Source organism: Esox lucius, chromosome 12 (assembly GCF_011004845.1).
Source record: "Esox lucius isolate fEsoLuc1 chromosome 12, fEsoLuc1.pri, whole genome shotgun sequence".
NCBI lineage: Eukaryota > Metazoa > Chordata > Actinopteri > Esociformes > Esocidae > Esox > Esox lucius.
The window spans coordinates 24,234,963-24,260,021 of NC_047580.1; the positions used below are offsets into that span (position 1 = coordinate 24,234,963).

The window sequence follows — 25,059 nt, forward strand, 5'->3', positions numbered from 1 at the left end:
CCCCTCTTTCCCCTATCCCTCCTCTCCCCTCCTCTCCCCCATTCTCTCGGTCGACTTCCCCTCCCCATTTTCCTCCTCACCCCTCAGACAGAGAGACAGACAGAGAGACAGACAGAGAGACAGACAGAGCAGGCTACTGATGAACTTTCTTTTTGTCAGAATTCTACCTTTCAACCAATGCTTTTATTTAGCCTTTAAAAGCCGTCTCCAGTCTTCCACGTCAAGGTTTACCTAATAGAATGGGCCGGGCTGGTATTCCATTCCACCGTGTGAGGATAAGGGCAGTCACCAGTCAGGCTGCAATATGTTGCCAGACGACATGCAGCCTGTTTGTTTTATCTGCTGAAATGAGAGGTCAGAGCCACAGCAAGAACAGAAAACTGTAAACACTTGTGCAATCACAGTGTCAGTGGAGGGGGTGAGGCAGCTGGGGGAGACAAGGAGAGCGGAGATAGAGAGGCAGGCGGGGCAGCTGGGGGAGAAAAGGAGAGCGGAGATAGAGAGGCAGGCGAGGCAGCTGGGGGAGAAAAGGAGAGCGGAGATAGAGAGGCAGGCGAGGCAGTCTGAGTTGGGAGGATGGAGAGAGAGCGAGAGAGAGAGATAGAGATGGGCGTGAGGGAGGAGGAGTGAAATATAGTGAGGGGATGGGGACAATGACGCAGATCGGTCCCAGCCGAGGGTACAAGCAATTAGAATAAAATTAGCTGGACCTTGGCAAAGGCTAGGGCACACACTGGGGCATGGAAGGGGGGGATCCTGGTGATTAAAAAGAAATGATGAGGGATGTGAGAGGCAAAGGGACATTGAGACAGGCTAAGCTGGGCCTGGAGGGAGAGAGGTGAGACAGCAGCACAACACTGTCTGTCTGTCAGTATCTGTCTCTCTCTCTCTCTCTCTGTGTGTCTGTCTGGCTGCCTATATCTGTCTCTCTCTCTGTTTCTGTCGGTATGTCTGTCGATATTTGCCTCTCTGTCTGTCGAACTGTATCTGTCTCTTTCTCTGTCTTTTGTCTGTCTGTTGATATCTGTCTCTCTCTCTCTCAATGTCGGTCTGTCTGTCTGCATGTCTCTCTCTCTGTTTCTGTCGGTATGTCTGTCGATATTTGTCTCTCTCTCTCTCAATGTCGGTCTGTCTGTCTGCATGTCTCTCTCTCTCTCTCTTCATGTCTCAATGTCTTTCCATTTGTGTCTCTGTCTCGCTCTGTCTGTTTTTCTCTATCTTTCTCTGTCTCTTTCTGACTTCCCCCTGTTCTGTTCCTGTCACAGTGTTTTTGTCTCCCTGCAGTCTGGGTGTTAAAGGTCACATCAGCTGATTGTACAGACAGACATCATGTTGTTGTTATGAAGGATCATTACTGAGCAGCTGCTTTATAGATGGATGGTAAACAGTGTGTATCAGCAGGTGTCAACTAAATGACTGAATCAACTGTTTGGCAATGAGGAACAACAACAAAACCTTACACCTCAGAGGGTCCAGTCCCTCTGAGGTCCTTAGCCCAGTACTGAGATAATGAAGGAGGACTTTGGACTTAGGGACCATAGGGACCATAGGGGCATGTGTGTGGTGGGTGTGTGGGGAGGGTTAAAGTATGTGTGTGTTGGGGTATATGTATGTGTGTGGGGGTGTATGTATGTGTGTGTGGGGGTGTTTGTGTGTGTGTGGGGTAAGTGTGTGTGGGGGGGTGTATGTGTGTGTTGGGGTATATGTGTGTGTGGGGGGTGTTTGTGTGTGTGGGGGTGTATGTGTGTGTTGGGGTATATGTGTGTGTGTTGGGGTGTATGTGTGTCTGTGGGGGTGTATGTGTCTGTGGGGGTGTATGTGTGTGCTGGGGTATATGTGTGTGGGGGTGTTTGTGTGTGGGGGTGTTTAGTCAACATTATTCCAGGCATGCAAATGACACTGGGCCACAGGAAGTGTCTGTCTGTCAGTCCAACAGAGCCTGATACCCAGGCAGGGATAATGAGAACTGGAACACAGAGCTAACCGGAGAGTAACCCAGAGGAGGCCCCCTGTATTGGGCAGGCTGCTCTAGACTCCTGGAGGTGGAGGTTTGTGGGGGCACAGATTGATAATGAGATCTGGCCCTCACATTTGGGCAGCCCAGAGCTATTAACTGTAGCTCCCTTTTCCTTCTTCTCCTGCTCATCCTCCTCCTCATTCTCACCCTTCTGCTCCTCCTCGTTCTCGTGTTTATTCGTTTCACCCTGGTCCTGCAGTTCCTCCTCCTCTTTCTCTTACAGCTTTTAATTGAAAGGGCTTTACTGGCATGTTAAACGTGTTCACATTGCCAAAGCAAGTGGAAAATATTAAATAACAATAAAAGTGAAAATCTTTTTGACATTCGAAGTAAACATGACATCACACATTTCAAAAGGATAAAGACATTCAGAATGTTAGACTATAAGCTACATAGAGTGTTGTAAATATGAGAAAATGGGAGTAAGAATGACAAGGGAACTCTGCCTACCTCACCTGTCTCTGCCTCCCTCTCTGACCCCCTCTCTTTCACTCTCTGTCTTTGTCTCGTTATAGTTCTCTATCTCTCCTTCCCTCTCATCCTCTCATCCTCCCCACCTCTCTGTCTCTGTCAGTCATTTGTGTCTATTGTGCAATCATCACTTCATCTCTTCTAATTCTCTCTCTGTCCATCCATTGTCTGCACACAAAGCAGCTCCAAGCATATTATGTATGGGTCTCACAGAGTAAATACTTATACATATTTTGGTGCATTCAGACAGAACTAAACCAAGACGCATTTCTATCTGTTTCCCCCTCCTTGTGTCTGGGGAGGCTTTCTCCTGTTTTCAGCCACTCATACCCCTGGGTTAAAGTTTTTTTTTTTTTTTTCATTTCAAAAGAGCTTTGTGTGAGTAGAGAGAGAAAGGAGCCCCCTAGAAGAGCAGCAGAGCAGTTAATCATGTTCTCGCTGTGACGTCCGCCCTGAATGGCCAGAGATATCATCATGTCTTACCGAGGCAGCAGGCTAACACCAATACGCCAAGAATCAACAGGCAATCATGCAGAACATACAGAGAGGGAGCTGGGAGGGAGGAGGTGAAATCCACCAACCAAACTACATCTGACGCTAGACCCCTTGAAGCTCTAGGTATTCCCCTTAATTACAAACCTTTGCAGTTTCCTCTTAAATTAGCATGCAGTTTAAGTGCAGAGGTCCCACTCTTTTTCTAATAAGCCAGTGTTTTAAAAAAAATATACAACAGTTTGAGATGTTTTAACTTGTGCCAACTCATGTTCTTTTACTGAATCTTTCCTCCCTGTCTGGGTGATATTCAGTGGGCTGTGGTAGTGGAGGGTGGGGTAAGTTCATGGCCTGTCAGTAGAGGCCCTGGCTGGAGGACTACAGGAGATTATAGGACCTGGGAGAAAGCAGGGTACTGATGCCCACTCCACACAGACATTCAGACAGACAGATGTGGCACACAGACAGAGCCCTGAGAGAAAGCAAACAGAGCCCCAGGTCCAGCTCAACTGCTTTTGGGACAGACAGACAGTGTGAGGCAGAGAAAGACAGGTCAATGCTGCAGACAGACAGACAGAGGTAGAGAACGAGAGGTCAGTGCTGCAGACAGACAGCCAAAAGACAAACAGCCAGACAGACAGCAAAAAAGACAGCCAGACAGACAGCCAAAAGACGACGAGCCAGACAGACAGCTAGACAGACAGCTGAAAGACAAACAGACAGGCAGACTCAAAGACAGAGAGAAAAAGTGGGAAGGGAGATTTGAAAGGTAAGTTTAGTAAAGGGAGATGTCTGCAGGGTGTGTGTGGGTGCATCAGGAGAAAGAAGAAGTAAAACAATCGGGCCTACTGTACTTGATATTTATTAAAAAGATGGGGTCCGAGAAGGAACACAGAGGGAGAGCGTGACAAATAGACAGTGTACTGTATGTGACCACACACCCTGGCTATTAGCTCTGCTACAGACACTGTGATGAGTTTTCAGATTGAGGAACATCGGTGTGGAAGGAAAAAGGGTAAGAACAGAAGGGCTACTCTCTTCCCTGCTCAGCTCTCCATGCCTCAGATGATGGCTTGGACACGCCAGGGGGCCTTTAGCAGACCCAGCCAGACACTGGCAAAACTCAGGGCTATTTCCGTTGGGATGGAAACTAATAGAAAACTGATGAAACTGTCACATTGTGCTTCAGACCTCCCTAGCTTTTGTACTGTACACTCAATTTGTTGGCCCAACATGGCCTCCTAGTTTCAAAGTGCAACTGTAGTCTCAGCTGGGCAATGGGGACAGCGGGCAGGAGTGCGGGCTGCTACTGTACAGGGGACGACAGTGGGGGTCATGGAGCTCCTAGGGGAGCGGGCTTCCTGGAGGGGGGCAGATGGGGTCCGGGGTGACGGCGTTCCCGGGCCAGGTGGGCGGCTGTCACGCGCGTCCCGTCACCAGGCAGGTGGCCTCTGCTTCCGCCTCAGAGGGTCACCTTCACCTGCTGTACCGTAGCTCTCATTTGAACCCCCCCCCCGACACACCGCAGCACGTGGCGCCCAGGCTGTAAACAGTCTGTCAAACCCTGCTGTTTCAATTCCCTCTCGGTCCGTATTCACACTGCGTTTTAGGGTGAAAGACAGACAGGTGGAAAGACAAACCGATAGACACAGACAAGCAGACAGAGAGACTAACTGATAGACAGAGAGACAAACTGATTGACAGAGAGACAAACTGATAAACAGAGACAAACTGATAGACAGAGAGACAAACTGATAAACAGAGAGACAAACTGACAGACAGTCAGACAGACAAATAGACAAACTGATAAACAGACAGACAGGCAGCCAGATAGACAAACTGACAGACAGACAGCCCGACTGACAAACAGGCAAGAGTCATTATGTTTCAGAGTAGCGGTGTACCTTCGTCTCTTGTCTTTGTAACAGAACATGAAAGAGGGTCTATTCAATGACTATCTATGAAATAATTATCTCAGTTAACTTGCCCTGACATCTTCAGAAAGAGATGTTCCATTGATGATTTTTGCCCTACATCATAGCGTTGCTCTTGCCAGTGACTCTAAAACCCAATAAAGCCTAATTAAACTAACAAAGTGACATCCATAAAGACAGAACGGCTCTGTAATTACAGAGTGTGTGAGGACATCATAAGCAGGCAGTGTCATCGACCTAACGAAGGGAATAAATCCATGACAGACAAAGACCTGCTTTATGATCGCTGTCCTCTCCCCTCCTTCTCTCTTCTCCTCCCTCCATCCTCTCCCCTCCTCTCCTCTGTCTTCCTATTCTCTCCTCTCACCAAAACACACAGAAAAGCCTGCCATAAAAACAAGAGAAGCAAAAGTTTAATGACAATCTTAAAGTCTGTAGCGAGGGCCACTGGCTGGGTTTTATGGCACAGCTAGCCCAACAGAACAATGGCTGCGTTGACACTTTTACTGCTCCGGTCTCCTTCATTAGTTGAGTATCTATTCTCGCTCTCCTCCTCCCTTCTTTCTTCTTCCATCTTGTCTGCTCTTCTGTTCCTCGGGAGACACTTGAGTGACAGGCTTCCTCTCTTTATAACTGTGCTTTCCACAGTTCAGATACAGTCTCCCCCTCTCTCTCTCTCTCTCTCTCTGTCTCTCTCTTAGGCGTACACACACATGAGCGTCCTGTATATACACAAATATACACACATACAAACACACACTCGCATACACACACATAAATAATAGGTTGCAGGGTTGAAGATTGACATTCCCACGATGCCCCTCTCTCCGACTGATCGCAAGGCTAAATGTCAGGGAAAGATATTTAATTCCACAGTAGACCCACACTCTCACACACGCAATCTCTCTCACTGATAAAATGTAGAGTGTGAGGCTAAATGTCAACAGAAGAGATTTAGATTCACAGTCCATGATTGCACCCCAAAACAGTCAATCAGAATAATTGAGCTGGTCAGAAGAGAATTGTATAAAGATGCAACCTAATGGGCTATACAGTTTGCATTGCTGGACTGTTTTAAAAAATATGCAGAAAAGACCCTAGTGAATTATGGCATGTGTTGGCCTAATGGAAATGGTGAAATTACAGCAAAATGTATTTCTATGTTAATTCCCTTCTGTCCACTAAGTGCAATGTGAATGTACCATCACTTTTGTCCAGTTGGATTTAACAGCTAAGATACAGCAAAATGTGGCATTTACAAAATGTCAACACACATCAAAATCAAAACAACGAAAGTGAGTTCAGTTGTGGTACAATTTCAACCAAATCCAAATTTCAAATGTTGAAAAATAATTTAAATTGGAATCGTAGTACCTCATACACTAACTGGAATTGAACTGACCCCTAATCGTTCTGCAGGCTGCACAACAAAGTACCAAAAGCATAATTCTGTTTCTGCAGGAACAATGAGGGGTTTGTATAAAAAATAAATAAATTGTGTGTGTGTGGGTTGTACGTTTTATTCTCCCGGTACGCAAAATAAATTATTTCAGAGTGTATGCCTCTATAGAAGTAAGAGGATAGAGAGCTAACCAGAGGAAAGCACGGTAAAAGTACCAGTCATTTGTTTGCTTGACTTTGTGAATTAGCTACCTATTTAGTTAAAACCCAAATTATTCTCACCTCGTTTAGATGTAGCGATCAATATTGCTGCCACATTTGTATCACCAGTTATATTGAGAAACGAAGACGTTAGTCAAAGTTTTGCGAGCTAACAGTATCTTCCCATGCTAGCTAGCTGTTCATCCAACGTTAAATGCGACATACTCTAATGGATCCGTTTTCAAGTTGATCAATGTGATCAAAATTCCGTTTGTTGAAATATTTTAATCGGTTTTAGCAAATGAGAAAGGGGGTGCAGGGACAATAATGTCTGGTAACTTTAGCTAGTCTGATAAAATTCAGAATTAAAAGATGTATTTACTTGAACCTAAATAACCTCATTAATTAAGAGAAAATAATTAGTACCGTCTTTAAAAGTTTATGCTCTGTGTTTTTCATAAGAAGTGTATATATCTAGGCAGGGAAGAGACTTGAGTCTTGAAAGTAAGAGACAATGGTGTACAGAAGAGAAAGACAGCAGGGAATATGAAAGAGCAGAGAGTGGCCTAGTGTTGAGAATGGAAGAGCAATTGAGGAGGGAGGATGAAAGGAAAGAAGAGATGGAGATGAGGGAAAAGGAAGAGGAGAGAATAGAGGGAGAGAAGGAAACAGGAAGAAATGTGAGAGGAAGAAGGGAATGAAGAGATGGAGTAAAAGGAGGGGGGCATCTAGCTAACTGCATTTGCCTCTTGCCTCAACTGCCCCCCAACAATGAGTTGAACTATAGGAAATATTTTTTTCCAAAAACCTAGAAGAATGAAGTGCCCCCACCACCCAGCTCCTCAAAATCCCCTCCACAGCAAGAACATTTTCCAGGGGAAACACTGGTGTTGTATATGTGCATTACTCTCTGCAGATAATGTTAACTGTGTTCCCTGTGTATACTGTGGCTCTACCAGACCATGTACTTTCAAGCTTCCCAATACACTGAATTCATTCCTAGATCTCTCCTAGCTGTTTATCAATATAGCTCAACCATTCTCCCCTCTCTCTCTCACACACACACACACACACACACACACACACTCACCCACACTCTCTCTCTGTTTATCTATATGGGAATTGACTGCATTATATAGTGATGTTTTTTTTCCAGTATGAGAAGCCAAGGCCATAACAGCAGGGAGTGGGTTCCCCCCTCTCTCCCTCTGCTGGAATCTCTTTTTGACTGGCCTGCTGGCTCTACATTAAATCACACACACACACACGCACGATGGGGTGTAGCATAGTACTTTTTGGCAGGGGCTTTATTAGAGTCTACATATTCAACATTAGGGGGTTGACTTTAAAGTTACTGTCCACTTGAAATCTGAGCCAATTTTCACCACCTTTTTGCTTGACATGCCCCAACTGGGAGACAGACCATCATCGCAGGGAATATTCCATCACATTGTAAAAGAAACGTAAAACATGATGAAATAAATAAGAATATTCACAAAACCACAAGAAAACGGTTTTAACAGCTGTAAATGCGCAGCACAGCACACACACACACCATTATTCCAGGAAACACCATTATAATTTACTGTGAAGGCACATGGTGGCAGTGACGAAGGAATGTTTAGACAGGTTCACCTTAATCTTGGAAACCACGTGTCTGCGTTCTGAGGGAAGCATCTGGAGTTCCGCTAGTAAGGGATGCTGGAAATATTCCCATTAATATTTGTATATATACGCCCACTGCATTGTTGGGTATGCCCACACCATTCTAACAAAGAAAAGCTTTGTTACAGCGGTGTACTATCATTTTAAATGAATTCACTCATTTTGAAAACAAATTACAGGTTGTATTTAATACAATTCTGGAAGCACTGGACAGTTACTTTAAGACTTCCTTTGATCAGCAGTATGTATTTGTGTGTGAGTGTGTTAGAGGACCTATATTACCTGAGGCTTGCATTTTCTCAGCCAAGATGCTGCTTTATTTGGATGTCAAATTGGCATTGCTGAGTCTCTCCCAGGCTCTCGTCTTCTGTTCAAAACATACAGTATCTGGATGGAAATTAACTTTAAATGGATATCAGTGGTTTTTCCCCCCGTATCTTAAGGTATATCCTACCTGTCCCTGCATGCACTCATGAATAATTCATCTAGATGTAGATATAGACAGGGACAGTACTGCAACCAGTTCCACAGCGAGACTCTTTATCTGGCTCACCGCGTGGGGTCTTCCCGCTTTGTGTGGGGTAAAATGACACCCAATTTCCTAGATATATTCTCTGGTTAATAGGGCACGAGGCAGCCATTTGGGGCCATTGAAGCTGTCTGATTAATGCAGTGACATATTGAACGGAGCCACTGAGGTGTCAAACGTGGGAAAACAGTTCAGTCAGCTGGGCAGGTATATGCCCTGCTGGCCTGATTTGGGTACTGCATGCTGGTGTGGAAACGTGGAAACGTCGTGATGGGGCTTAATACAACCCTGGACGGTTATGGACAGGCTGGCAGGAAAGGAATATTGGATAGTGTCTCTGTTTACAGTATGGGCGTCCATCCTTACAGTGCCTTCCGTTATTACATGCTCTGTGCGTGTCTGGGACAATAACCATGGGTTGATGTATGTAGAGTATGTGTTATGAAGAGCGACTAGAGGTTGCATAGCCCTGTGGGCTTAGATAATGAAAAGTCAGCGGAGCTATGATCAAATGGCGGGCCTGTTTTGTGTATGAGAGTGTGTGTGTGAGTGTGTGGTTGTGCTGGCGTGCCAGTGTGCCACATGGGACGATGGGTTGACAGACACAGCCTGACATTGTTATTCCTATCCAGCCTACACACAGAGGTAGAATAAAGGAAGGAGAAGGAGGCCGAGGGAGGGAGTGAGGAGGACAGTTGAGAGGTATTGCCCTAAGCCTCCCTGAGGGCAGCTGGTAAGGGTATAGCACATTGAGTGTGGTCTGTTTGAGGTCCTGCCCCCTGCTAATGCATGTGAGTGTTCTTGAGTCCTATGTCTCTCAGACAGCAGACCAGAAACAGCCAGGGGCCAGGGTCAGAGGTCACCATACACAAACACAGCCATGGAAATAATTGACTTGTCCTCATCGGATCTCATCCTGAGCCTGCCCCCCCCCCCCCCCCTCTGTCCTTCTGCCTGGCCTGGCTGGAGCCGGTGGGACGAAGCCTGCTAACACTTGTAACGGCCTCTGTCATCCATATCCATATTTATAGGAGATGCTACAGCTGGTGTTACTGTTTGTCTTCATGTTAGATGGAAACACACTGATCCCATATAAATAGAAAGCATCTGCCATGGTGAAATGGATTCAGTCCAGGCATTCCTGGCGTAGGCGGTGAGCAGGATGTTTAGGGTTGTTGTGGCTAGATAGAGCATAATATATTGGCACCGGTATGGAAGCATGTTGTGAAATTCAATTTGATCCATCTAAAATTGCTGTAAGGTGATTGACGGTTGACCGTGGCTGATGTGATGTCCGCTCTCTCACCCCACCCCACCCCTTTCTGTCTCTGGGCTATTTTCTCCTCTCTCTCTTTTTCTCTTTCACACGCATTCTTTCTTTCTTTCACTCTCTTTTTCTTTCTATGTATGCATCCTGAATGGTGGCCTATTACCTGTGTAGCGCACTACTTTTAAACCAAGTCCATAGAAGATGCAGCCTAACTGGCTTTGAATGTCTCCCATGGTGCCTCAGGGTGGTTGGTATGGTGTCCAGGTGTAGCAGACAGAGGTTGGTTGCGGTGACTTAGCGAACAGAGGAGAACAATCGCTCTTTCCCAATGAGAAGTCCATACTGAGTAAAGGATATGCATGTCGTATTTCCTTTATGTGAAACGTGATGGAAATTGTGAAATAATATTTTCAAATAAATGTATGGATTCCAAATTATTTTACACATTTATTTCACACATTAAAATACAAAATGTTATTTGGGCGTCTTTTTTTAACTTGCAACCCAAAAGTGACTTTTAGTTTGTTTTGGTTTTCTGTGTGGACGACATGTACACACTGTTTTCCGAAAACAGGCTTGGTAGTTATAGTCAATGGGAATAGGAAACATTTAATAATCTAACACATTTCTAGTTCAACAGAATGTCCTTGAGCCAATTACTCATTAATAAATTAAAATAATTTAGATGCTAATGGCAGTTAATACCAGACTGCAGTACTCGTGTTGGCTTTCAACTAAAGATTCTCAATGAGAGAGGGCAGCACTGATCTTGCCTACAACATCACTTCCTCTGTGCTCCATCTGTGCTTGCAGTGTCTCCAAAATGGCCATGCTATAAAACGGACACTCCTAAAAGTGAGACTTCACGAAGAAAACAGTGGGGTGACGTCATCGATGGCTTGGTCCATGTTTTCCAGCCTGTGTTTTAGCTCCAGAGAGAGTTGTGATTCCCAGGTGAAAGGTGGGATAGACTTTCTGATTCGCTCCAGCACACAGACAGAGTTACAGCTCAATTTCAACCCCTCACCCTCTTCGCCACAGCACCAACACTGCCCTGAAACCATAGGAAATAAATAAACCAGTGGAATGGAGGATGGCTCTCTTTCTGTCTCATCTCTCTCTCTCTTTCACTGGCTCTCTATTTCTAGCTCTGTCTTCTTTTCACTGTCCTGCTCTCGTTCTGTCTCTCTCCAGTTTATCTCTCCTCCCTCCAGTTTGTGAGACAGGGAGACTGTGTTTATGACCAGTACGTGTTTATAAAGCCAGGTCTTTCTGTTATTTTTCATCAAACTACACTTTTCTGATCACTTCCTCGCCTCCTTTTCCTCCTCTTTTCCTCTCTTTTTATGTAGTCAACACTTTAATTCTCCTTTTAGGATACTTCATGTAAATGAATCATAAGAGGCTGGGTAGCAGGTCTCAGTTTCACCAGGCCTAGTCATTTGGGATCGTTGGGTAAGGTCCGTCCTGAAGGACTGTGGTGGCACTGAGGTGACAGGGTTGGATCAGGAAGAGAGGCATGCCCAGGTGATCTATAATGCCAGTCTAGCATGAAGCATGAAGGGCAGGGTAGCATGTCCTTGGCCCCTCTCTTCTGTGGTTCTCTGGAGGGATGGACAAGTTTTCCCCCCATCAATACTGTCACATTTGTTGGCCTCCAGAGAGCCAGACCAGTCAGTGCCTTAGAAAGAACCTGCTCTGCTTTGTATCTCTTCCTCATTACCAGGGCATACCCAGAGCAACTTTGAATGAGAGATGGCTGTCTCCGGGAGGTAGTAGTATGTAAGTTCTACTTTATTCACGATAATGTAAAAAATAAAATTTCAAATAGTAACTTTTTACACACCATGGCTGCTGGTTGCTTAAATAGCAAGTACTATGTAACAGTAGCTTTAACGGAAGACAATATCAAAGCAATGGAACGGACCGACAGATCTTGTCTGCATTAGCAGATGGATTACGTGGTGAATAATGTGATCTCTCCTATCTACTGATCCTGGCTGGTAGAATGATTGTCAGTGGAACTGGAGTTAACAGCTCTGCCTCCACAGGTAATGTCTTAACCAGAGTGAGGGGAGATTGATTTGATCCACAGGTTGATAGGCTGATAGCCTTCCTCATCCCTCTTCACTCACGTCTCCTGATGCAACATCTTTCGACAAGTAGTGGTTGAGGTTGAGAAAAGTAGAGTCTTGGAAATGAGAATGTTTTGATCTACGATAACAGACCAGCCTGTTATTTGGTCTGTTAAGATCCAAAGGTGAGATGTATCATTAACTTAAATGTAGGTCCTTGTCACTTCATCTTAATGGAACAGTGGGATATCTTGGCTGGTAATAACTACAAGTCTGACCTTTTCTTGAGTGCTGGTCTCTTTGAATCTAACTGCATTCCTGTAGCAAGTCTCATGCCGCTTCTAATATCACTACTGCGTAAAAGGAGACATTACACTATTCCCTGTTGTCCTTGCATTATTGAGGGGACAGAAGCACCGTCTTTACAGCATGTCATAATAAGGCCATGCTATGCTATGGCGCTTAAGTATACCAACACGGAGCGCTCACAGTGTGTGCCGAGCCAGTCAGCGGGAGTCACACCAGATAGACCTCATTCTCATTCTCAACAGTCACTCAGTCAGACTCGGACTAACATGTTGACTTTCAGGGATGTTTAGCGGCAGAATTTATACATGTAGAAATCATACACATGAATGAGCAAACACACATGCTGTGAAGTTGGTCATACAAGCTAGATGGAATGTGATGACTACATTAATAGGCACTGAACACATGACTACAAACAGAACACATGGCACGCACACACACACACACACGCACACACACACACACACACACACACACATGTAAACGTACACATGGCAACTGAGAGGCTGTGCAAAGACAGGACAGCCAATAGCCTTTATTAGTATGCACTAAAACTGAGTCTGGACCTCTCTAGTTAGTAAATAGGTGTCTTGGAGAGACAGACACGTGACTGCACCCTAGTCAGAGAGTGATGACAGATACTGAAGACCGGTCTAGGAGTGTACATGTGGTCTATATGCAGAGTGAAATAGGAGAAAGGAAAATAAAGAAGAATAGTAAATATTGCAACCAGTATTACAACCCTGTTTCCCAAAATGTTAGGACACTGTGTAAAATGTAAAGAAAAGCAGAATGCAATGATGTGCAAATCATTAAAACTCTACATTCAATAAACAATAGTACAAAGCCTGCGTATCAAATGTTGAAACTAAGAATTTTTATTGTTTCTTGAAAAAGATATGCCTATGTTTTATGCCAGCAACACATTTCAAAAATGGTGGAACTTCTCACAACTAATTAGGTTAATTGGCAACAGGCCAGTGAGAATATTGGGTATAAAAAAAGCATCCCAGAGAGGACGAGTCTTTCAGAAGTATAGATGGGGAGGGGTTCACCACTCTGTGAAAGACTGTGCAGGCAAGTAGTGCAACAATTTAAGAATAACTTTTCTCAATGTAAAATTGCAAACGGTTTGGGGATCTCATCATCTATGGTACATTTTATCATTAGAATATTCAGAGAATCCATAGAAATCTCTGTACGCAAGGGACAAGGCTGAAAACCAATAAAAACCGACACATCTCTGTAGTGGAAATCATTGCAAGGGCTCAGGAACACTTCTGAAAACCATTGTCTGTGAACACAGTACGTCGCTACATCCACAAATGCAAGTTAAATCTCTACTATGCAAAGGAGAAACCATATATAAACAAGATCCAGAACTGCTGCCGCCTTCTCTGGGCCCAAGCAAATTTCAGATGGACTGAGGCGAAGTGGAAAACTGTCCTGTGGTCTGACAAAAATGTGAAATTCTTTAGGGAATCATGGACCCTGCATCCTCCATGCTAAAGAGGAGAGGGACCATCCAGCATGTTATCAGGGCACAGTTCAAATGCCAGCATCCATGATGGTATGGGGGTGCATTTCTGCACTTGACATGGGTGACTTGCTCATCTGTGAAGGCACCATTAATGCTGAACAATATATACAGGATTTGGAACAACAGATGCTGCCACCCAGACTACGTCTTTTCAGGGAAGGTCTTGCTTGTTTGAGCAGGACAATGCCAAAGTACTGTACATTCTGCATGTATTACAACAGCATGGCCCTTTAGTAAACTGGCCTGCCTGCATTCCAGACCGGTCACCCATTGAAAATATTTGGCACATCATGAAACCAAAAATATGACAAAAAATGAATTTCAACATTTGAAATGTTGTCTTTGTATTGTTTTCTATTAAATATACGGATACGTGATTTTCACATCATTGCATTCTTTTTTTATTTGCATTTTATGCAACGTCCCAACTTCTTGCGAAACATTGACCAATCAGAAGCTTTAGAAATCTCAATAGCAATTGCAGTATAATAATAATAATAATATGTATTATAGTTATTTATAACAACAGAACAATTACACAATTCCTTTCAGGAAAGATTAACACTCCTGCCACGACAACAAGTAATCACATAATGCAAAGGATACAGTAATAGATACAGCTAACAATATCTTACAAACTACTCCTCTACATTCATAATGTCCAGTAGCTACACATAATAATAATGGCAGTAATATTCTCAAACTAACAAGCTTACATTCCAAAAATGCACACATCCACGCAAGGGACTAATGATCTTATTGTCACGAAAGTGAATTGAAAACTGAAAATAACTGTGAGTTTTGTTTTATAGAACATTAAACACTAATACATAAACATCAAAGTGTTCCTTTGAATCTCTGAATTAAAATACAGTCAGATCGATAATCTACTTGACATGTAATTATGTTTTGCTGGATTCAAAATTCTAATCTAACACGCTACACATCGATGAGGTCAAGCTATAGTGTTTGTCCGCACAGCCAGCTCATGGTACTTGAGAAACCATTCCTGTTGGACACAGATGTTTTTAGATGAGGTGAACCCTGTCCTCGAGCGCATTAGCAACCGTAGAGAGAGAGGGTCTGAGGGAGAGCTCATAGTCTGGTCACTGAGCTGTGCTGTCTGCTTGCTTGGTTGCCTGAATGGGCTAAAACGTGCATGAAACCAGCTTAGCCACTATCAGCCAGCATCACCCCCAGTCATCATCCCTCCCTCACACTCTGCGGGGCTGCTTGAGGGGAGATAAGGAAACGGACACCCCCCTCCCCGCTCCATCCCCCGTCCCTGCTTCTTATCCATTCCAGGTCTTCTAGGGACAGAGACACAGACATGTAGCTACACCCAGCGTAATTTATATTCTTTTTAAATTGTCTGTGATTTTTCCATTGAGATAAGTGTTCTTGGACCATCTGTTTTGTGGCTAGAAGGCAGAGGCCTGAGTTGTGTGGCAGTGCACTGGCAGCTAGTGTAGATAGAGAGAGAGAGAGAGAGAGAGATTGAAGGAGAGAGAGGAGGGACGGATATAGAGCAAAGAGAGAGAGTGTGTGAAAGAGTTAGAGAAGGGGTCATAGTACAGACAGCCTGCCTTCAAAGAAAAGTGACTCGTCCAACTATGCCTCTCTTCCTGCTGTCTGGTAGACCTCACCAATTGTGTAAACATTGTGTAAACATTCACTCATAAACGTCCGCAGCCAGGTTGACCTATGCCTCTACGACCTTTCTATCTGATTCATCACAATTGGAATGTAATTACACAATCACATCGAGGAGTCTAAAATTAGACACAGAATTGGTTTAAATATATAAAATATACTCTTGTACAATGACCATCCTGTCAGTCCTGGATTTTGGCAATGTTATTCATGAGCTTGGGGCAAATAGTAATTAGGAAATTGGTTGTCGTTGGTCATCAGCAGAGTTAACAATGCCCAATTCAATACTCATTGTAATCTTTACGCCGTTTTTAACTGGCTATTGCTGCACACTCCACGCCAAAATCACTGGTACAGGCTTATTATAGTCCCTCCAAGGCAAATCTCCTATTTACGTCAGCTTGCTCCTCAATGTCTATCTACCCAACAGAAATATGAGTCCCGACAGATACGTCACTCTGATCATTCCTTAAGTATTAATACTTCCTTTGAATATCAGCCTCTCCAGTTCTTGCCAATGACTAGATTTAACTGCAAAAAACATAACTCATCACTACTTTTGTCTGAGCTGCCATCTGATCACTGTACCTGCTAAGCACCTTGTTCCATCTGCATGTATATCCTGTATATGTATTTTACCTGTTATGGTGAGCTCCTTTCCTATGCACCTTATCTACGTATATACAGTATCTCACAGAAGTGAGTACACCCTTCACATTTTTGTAAATATTTGATTATATCTTTTCATGTGACAAAACTGAAGAAATGACACTTTGCTGCAATGTAAAATAGTGAGTGTACAGCTTGTATAACAGTGTACATTTGCTGTGCCCTCAAAATAACACAACACACAGCCATTAATGTCTAAACCGCTGGCAACAAAAGTGAAAATGTCCAAATTGGGCCCTAAGTGTCAATATTTTGTGTGGCCACCATCATTTTCCAGCACTGCCTTAACCCTCTTGGGCATGGAGTTCACCAGAGCTTCACGGGTTGCCACTGGAGTCATCTTCTACTCCTCCATTACGACAACACAGAGCTGGTGGATGTTAGAGACCTTGCACTCCTCCACCCTCCGTTTGAGGATGCCCCACATCCCTCAATAGGGTTTCGGTCTGGAGACATGCTTGTCCAGTCCACCACCTTTACCCTCGGCTTCTTTAGCAAGGCAGTGGTCGTCTTGGAGGTGTGTTTTAGGTCGTTATCATGTTGGAATACTGCCCTGATGCCCTGTCTCCGAAAAGAGGGGATCATGCTCTGCTTCAGTATGTTGGCATTCATGGTTCCACCAATGAACTGTAGCTCCCAGACCATGACACTCCCACCACCATGCTTGACTGTAGGCAAAACACACTTGTCTTTGTACTCCTTACCTGGTTCCCACCGCGCACGCTTGACACCATCTGAGCCAAATACGTTTATCTTGTTCCAGTAATCCATGTCCTTAGTCTGCTTGTCTTCAGCAAACTGTTTGCGGGCTTTCTTGTGCATCATCTTAAGAAGAGGCTTCCTTCTGGGACGACAGCCATCCAGACCAATTTGATGCAGTGTGCGGTGTATGGTCTGAGCACTGACAGGCTGACCCCCCTCTCCTTCAACCTCTGCAACAATGCTTGCAGCACTCATACGTCTATTTCCCAAAGACAACCTCTGGATATGACGCTGAGCATGTGCACTCAACTTCTTTGGTCGACCATGGCGAAGCCTGTTCTGAGTGGAACTAGTCCTGTTAAACAGCTGTATGGTCTTGGCCCTTGTGCTGCAGCTCAGTTTCAAGGTTTTGTCAATCTTCTTATAGCCCAGGCCATCTTTATGTAGAGCAACAATTATTTTTTTCAGATCCTCAGAGGGTTCTTTGGCATGAGGTGCCATGTTGAACGTCCAGTGACTAGGGAGTGTGAGAGCGATAACACCAAATTTAACACACTCGTTCCCGATTCACACTTGAGACCTTGTAACACTAATGAGTCACATGACACTGGGGAGGGAAAAGGGCTAATTTGGCCCAATTTGGGGGTGTACTCACTTTTGTTGCCAGTTGTTTAGACATTAATGGCTGTGTGTTGAGTTATTTTGAGGGGACAGCAAATGTACACTGTTATACAAGCTGTACACACACTACTTTACATTGTAGCAAAGTGTCATTTCTTCAGTGTTGTCGCATGAAAAGATATAATCAAATATTTACAAAAATGTGAGGGGTGTACTCACTTTTGTGAGATACTGTAAGTAGCAACACAATGTAATTTATTTATTTGCGTATAAGTATAACCCTATATGATTCCGTTCATCTCTCTGTGTATTAGCATCACCACATATGATTCAATTCATCTCTCTGTGCATAAGCATCACCACATATGATTCAGTTCATCTCTGTGTATAAGCATCACCACATATGATTCATTTAGTCTCTCTGTGTATAAGTATCACCACATATGATTCAGTTTATTTTTCTGTGTATAACCATCACCACTTATGATTCAGTTCATCTCTCTGTGTATAAGCATCACCACATATGATTCAATTAATCTCTCTGTGTATAAGCAACACCACATATGATTCAGTTCATCTCTCTGTGTATAAGCATCACCACATATGATTCAGTTCATCTCTAAGTGTATAAGCATCACCAGATATGATATATATAATTTATTGCTGTCATTTATTGACCTCTTGCTCCCCCCATTTTATATAGTTTATTTTGAGTATTCGATGTGTAAAATGTTGCTTTCTTGGTTTGATATGCCTTTGGCCCTGTCGTCTTTGCAAATGAGAATTGGTTCTCAATCAGTTAGCTAGTAAAATGTAGATGAAATAAATAAATAAACAATGCAGATTTTAGTAATTCAGAGCATCCTTGACAGGCCAGGTAACGGCATGCTACCGCTCTTTGCGGTGGCGACCTAACGTCTCTCCCTGGTTATCATTGACAGTCTGAGGGCTACGTGCTTCAGGCGTGCCCGGCGCTGCTCTGCCAGGCGCCAGCGTAGGAACGGGAGCGGCCGAGGGAGATATTGGGGGGTGATGAATCTCAATCCCAGGACTGTGTGGCAGATTTACATTTAAAGTAGTTTTAGCGCTCGGCCCACATCCTGATGTGTGCTTCAGTGTGCCAGGGTCTGGAGAGGCCGGCTTATCACACAGCCATCAATCCGACGTGATGTGCCCTGATAGGCTGAGGCCACGACGGGCTGGGATACCGGGCCGGGATACGCCGGGGCCTGTGGCGAGCCTAACACCTCTCCGTTCTGACAGACAGGCAGAGATGAGGTGCCATCTAATAGAGCACGCCTCTTGAAGTGTAATTATATTACATGTGGAAGCGGCCCATGCAGTTTGACAGCTCCGTGTGCGTCGCTGTGATTTGATGTGTGTGTGTGTGTGTGTGTGCGTGTGAACACACCGCGACCCGAGTGTGGTGGATGATTGACACGCGGAGTAATGAGCGGGATAGGTGTGTATTGATGCCTGGTCTCAGTAGCTCCCACTCTTACTGTCATGACTGGGGGAGAATGGGAAGAGTTACCACGAGTTCCAACATGCTGGTCGGTCTGGTACAACACTGTCAAGCACCCAACGCGTGTTGTGGCTCAGTAGCACTCCTGCCTGTCTGTGGAATGCGTGTGTGTGTGTGTGTGTGTGTGTGTGGAACCGGCCTGTTTTTTTGGGTTGGCATACAGTGTGTGTCGGTTGACACTGTGGTGGTGGTGTGTGTGACATTGTGTGTGACTGACGGCACCGATGGCTTTTTGACAACAGCAGGGGTTGTCCCCTCCTGTGCCTCCACTGTTCCACCAAGGCCTCAACCAGGCCCCCCCCCCCCACCCCCCCGCCCCCCTCCACTCCTCTCCAGGTCAGGCAGCAACAGACAAGGAGAGGGTGAAACCAGAGTGTGGTATTACAGTTTTTCTCAGATGCTTGGGCACATTTTTTGAAACAGTCTTAATATTCTTTAAACTGTAAGTACAATTGTCACAACTGTTTCATGGGACATCACAACTCTATGGCATGTCTGTAAAATGTAATAACTCACCCAAAACTTTTAATTCATGCTTCAAAACCGAGTCAGTAACTTGGCCAGTGCCACCAAAATGAGGAGTTGTTTTCTCATCGTGTGAGGTGTAAAATTTGTAGATGTTTTTTCACCATGGCATTCAAGCCTGGAAATGTTGAATATATTAAAATTTCAGTTTTGTTCTCCTTTTTTTCTAGCTGAATGCTGGTATGTATCACACTGAGCTTTTTAGATACCCGTTTCTGTGGTACACAGAAAAAGGATATGCACATTTGTATGTACAGAGTAAATATAGCGATATGTTACATGTAAACAGAAATTTCACTTTTGCTTGTCAATTTCTACATATTTTTACATATAAATTCATATATAATGAATACATTTTACTGCAAAATGACATCCATGAAAACAAAAAAACTGCAACAACAATGAAAATTCCTGCAGTAGTTCTGTAAAAAACAATGAATTGCACCTCCTCATGGTACATACCACTACAAGTTCCCATCTTCTTGGTGGACTTCCTGTCACTCTTGTTGGTCTGGCAAGAGATTTTCATCAACATCACATCTATGGTTTTCCCTTGCGATGCACCGAGGGAAAAATCTCCGGGTGGTTCCTATTTCATTACTATGTCACCTGGCAAGTAATTTGCAAATATAGATATTTGACATATTCATGTCATAGATATTTAGGGAATATACATGTATGTCTGACAGATTTTGATAATTAAATGGATCATTTTTATGTGATGGCTCAAATGATGAAAGAAAGTCATCAGTTTTGACCAGCAAGCCATGTGCATGTAGGTATTGTGCCTATTGTAGACAATTGTACTTACTCTTTTGCACATGTGCCAGAACACATACAATTTGCTTAAATGAATGAGAAATTCTAATCTGGTGTGAGCAAAAAACGAATTGTTCTGAGATTTTGAACATTCGAGAAATGAGCCAAAACGGTTGAGAAAAACTGTAATCAAAAGCCTGGTGTCCTGAGGAATAGGGCCAGAGCCTGGTGCCTGGTGCCTGCCTTCTACAGCGAAAACACTGTTAATAACACCCAGACAAAATGGTTCCACTACGCTATTGGCAAGAATGTATCAAGACAGGAAGGAAGTTCTTGCTAAGGCTTTTTTTCTTTCCAGCTGGTTGGTTGGAATTTTCCAGCAGCAACTGAAGTGCTTATCATATGGATCAACCAGAACTGCAATGTGTTCCCTTTTCTGGGCAGATAGGAGAATTCTGAATATCCCTCTACCACTCTTTCTTTCTTTTTTTCCTCTGTTTCCCTGTCTGAGGGGATGGTTCCTGTAAACTTTTGACTGAGCTCCAGAGTTTCTGTCTGGCCTGCTGTCAGCTGTTCAGTCAGGGTCTGTCAGGCTCCGCCCTGCCCCTCTCTTCCAGGTTCATTGTGGATGCTCAGCACAAAATGAGCCAACCTGATTGAGCGAATGCCATTACCACTGTAAATGAAGGATTCCATAAGGACAGGCTTTGGCCCTCCACATGGTAAAGCAGGCTATTATCAGGCTGTACACAAGTGTGTGCGTGTGCGTGCGTACGTGCGCATCGAATGTGCGTGTGGCGCGTCGGCGCTGTATTTCCATAATAATCCAGCACGTTTTGGCGTCTTAGACAGACGGCCTTCTATCGTACTGCTTTGATAACAGAGCAGTTAGCATTTTCCCTCCATACATAAATATGTATAATTCTGATAAGATTAATTGGAACGCCTAAGTATACAGAGAGGCCAGAGATGAACAGAGAGAGAGGGGGAGAGAGAGGGGAAAAGAGATGGGAGCGCGTATGATAGAGAGATAACCCATTTCTTTGCAGAGTGTGCGTTTTCAGGCCTCTACTTCAGACAGAGCTACTTCAGAGGATGAAGGAATCTGAAGCTTCTTCAAGCAGGTCTTTCCACTGGATGCAGTCTACAGACCAGACCGCCGTGAACTGAAAACAGCATCTCCCTAACACTTTCTCCCTAAAATAGCTGAGTGGGTAACTTTTCATACGGAGCCGATAAATAAGGTGCAGGGCCTCTGACACAAAAGCCTAACCCCAATTTCCAATGCTCTTGAGGAGATCAGATTGCCCTAAGTCATTTGATTTTCTGCCTTATCTTCTCCTGGCCCATCTCTTTGTCTAATCTGGGGGCTACAGTCTAAGACGCACGGCTCCTGTATTTTTGAAGGACGAACAGAGAATTTGTCTCCACGGAAACAAACAACGCCCATACAGAACAAGTTTGACCAGTGTGTCCCGGCATTAATTAAACATAGATCATATTGTTTGATTACTTTGACAGACTGCTGATGTCTGCAAAGGTTTTAGACTGCCAGGGGACCTTCAATTGACTTTTGACACAAGAGGCTTAAATCACCATATAAATGCTCCTATATCTGTACAATACTTAGTAATTCCTTGCTTATAGAATTGAGACAGGGTCTACGTTGGTGTCCATACTCAGTCAGTGAATAGGCAACATGTCGTAAGCCAGAGAATAATAGATTCTGTATCTTATGTGGTTTCTGCTAGAGAGTCATTTTATCACAGCACTAAACCCCACATTTGTAAATGTTCAGTAGTAGACATGAACATAACATGTTTTAAGTTGTAAATGTTCAGTAAACTTGTGTTAGGCGGTAAATGCTCAACAGAAGACATGAAGGAAACCTGTGTTAGGTTGCAGATAGCGATAGCGGGATGAACGATGTACTGACAAAGTGAGAGAGCAGGGTTAGAAGGAGCAGAGGTGAGGGATCTGGAGACTGATGAAGCGAGAGACAGAGGGAGGCGAGGAAGAGAGGGAGCAGAGGAAGAGGGGGAGGCGGGGAAACTATCCCCCGGTGCCCATCTCTAACTCCATCCCGACTCAGGGCGAGATGAGGTGGAGAGACTGGAGAAGAAAGAGAGAAAGAGAGAGAGAATTGGGGATGGCGTGCCTTTGAGTGGCGTCTCTCATTAGAGGTTGCTGTCAGGGGCTACAGAGGAGGACTGCTGGGACCCCCCTCCCCTTCCCACCTTCCCCCCCGTCCCTCTCCATTGGCCCCTGAGATATGTCCTGGGAACGGAGATGATTGATGAGCAATAGCAAGATAAACAGGAGCCAGCCCTGTGAGCAACCATGGAAAATGATGCATTCCCTGTTATAAATAAAACCAGGGAAAAGTATAACTATAAAGCAGTAGCACAAAACCAATGCAAAATAGCAGATTTTTTTTATGTTCTTTTTCTCTGGTGTTTTATTCACAAAGTAGCATTGCATGCCTTTTTCCTTTATGGAGAGGATTTTGCATTATTGTAGTTTGTTTATTTCAAAAGAACAGAGGCAAGAGAAGCGAGTGTACTATGCTATCACACACTGTGCAGCGATGGTGATGCCTGGCTAACAAGACAGCTGCTGGGATGAGGATAGGGGATGGCTAAGACCTCCTCTCCTCAACTGCTGGGATGAGGATGGGGATGGTTAAGACCTCCTCTCCTCAGCTGCTGGGATGAGGATAGTGGATGGTTAAGACCTCCTCTCCACAGCTGCTGGGATGAGGATAGTGGATGGTTGAGACCTACTCTCCACAGCTGCTGGGATGAGGATAGTGGATGGTTGAGACCTCCTCTCCTCAGCTGCTGGGATGAGGATAGTGGATGGTTGAGACCTCCTCTCCTCAGCTGCTGGGATGAGGATAGTGGATGGTTGAGATCTACTCTCCTCAGCTGCTGGGATGAGGATAGTGGATGGTTAAGACCTCCTCTCCACAGCTGCTGGGATGAGGATAGTGGAGGGTTGAGATCTCCTCTCCTCAGCTGCTGGGATGAGGATAGTGGATGGTTGAGATCTCCTCTCCACAGCTGCTGGGATGAGGATAGTGGATGGTTGAGATCTCCTCTCCTCAGCTGCTGACATGAGCATAGTGGAGGGTTGAGACCTCTTCTCCTCAACCCGCTCTAATTTGGAAGAGATTCAGAACTTTTGCATGTGTGTTTGTGCTGCACGGAATATATCAGTATTTTAGATTAAGAGCCCTTACAAGTATTTGTTCAGCCAAGCACATGCCAGCCATGAAAAAACGTCTCCCTAATTGTTGGGTAACTCATTAATGTTTCAAGATGTACTTCTTTCTGTTAATGTTGTAACACCACTACTGTGCTTCAAACACCCCCTGTCAAATAAATGGAACATGGAATGACATATTATCATCAAATGGATACATGATGTCATTACATTGTATCATTATCAAACAACAGGCTGGGGTCTGATGAAGGGAGGATGAATTATGAATGGAATGTGAGGGAGTGCCTCTTTCTGTCTCATGGAACTACACACACACACACACACACACACACACACACACCACTAAACACAACTAATGTTAATGGATGAGAGTTAAGAATGCTGCCTTAATCTTTCTGAACAAAGGCACACAGAGTTGCACACACGCACACACACATACACACACTCACACAAACACACGCTCTGTGCCAAAATTAATTTCACTGTATAAATGAGAGATACAAAAGCTACCGCTGCATAACACATAGAAATCTTTGCCTAGTAATTTATGATTCTTACTAAGCCAACATACGGGACTGTTTGAAGATCTTCATTTATCTTTCAGCACTATCATTGGGAGTTTTAAGACCTTTGCTCATTGTCAAACTGTTTATAGGAATATAACGTGAGTCCCTTCCCCCCATCTCCAAACCAGGCCACAGAATGGGTCGATGATCTTGTACAACAGGAAGAAGGTGAAGTACAGGAAGGATGGATACTGCTGGAAGAAGAGGAAAGATGGCAAGACCACGCGAGAGGATCACATGAAGCTCAAAGTCCAGGGAGTGGAGGTAAGGAACTGGGGAGGGAGGGCAGGGGGGAGGAGAGAAGGAGGGGCCCAGGTTTGACCTGGACCAGACTAACTCGGGCTGACCCCGTGCGTTCTCCCATGGCTCTATGGGAGGGACAGTCAGCTCCAGGCTCTCCATTCCCCTGGAGCCCGGCAGAGTGGGGAAACAATGCAGCACAACAATAGTTGTTCCCTAGGAAGGCAGCGGAGTGGAACCGTATTAACGGGCTGGATGTTGCCTTTGCTCCACAGAGCCTACATTAATCTTCTCCCTCGCCCGCTGGTACAAGCCACACTGAGCCAAATGCATCCTGCCCACTCGCCTCTACACCCCCGCGTCCCCTAACCGCTATGCAGGCCCAGTCCCAACCCGGTTCACCTTGGCCCGGCCCAAGTTAGTGGTGCAGTGCTGGCACCCTGGTTGATTTATCAGCAGTCACATACATGAAAAGAAGCGGACTGGGACCGATGGGGCCTGACTCACTCCGCTCGCGTTGTTTTTGAATAATGCTGAATTCTGGGTTTTGTGGTTTTGTTTCTCTCACTGGCAAAGCTCTAGGGGTGGGTGCCAGGAGCAGACGAGAGTGAATTGGTAGAGACAGAGCGTGGGCGTGGATGAGGGTGTGTTTAGACTGTAGAAATATGCA

General features: G+C 44.6%; 1 protein-coding gene across 8 annotated transcripts in view; it reads left to right on the forward strand.

The window, feature by feature from the left end:
• camta1a (calmodulin binding transcription activator 1a) overlaps positions 1–25,059 on the forward strand; it is a 375,769-nt gene that overhangs the window by 185,207 nt on the left and 165,503 nt on the right. For all 8 annotated transcript variants that reach the window (XM_029124099.2, XM_029124100.2, XM_020051920.2 and 5 more), the window contains one exon: positions 24,278–24,413. In XM_029124099.2, the coding sequence (XP_028979932.2) occupies positions 24,278–24,413 (136 nt within the window). The remainder of the gene's footprint in view (positions 1–24,277; positions 24,414–25,059) is intronic.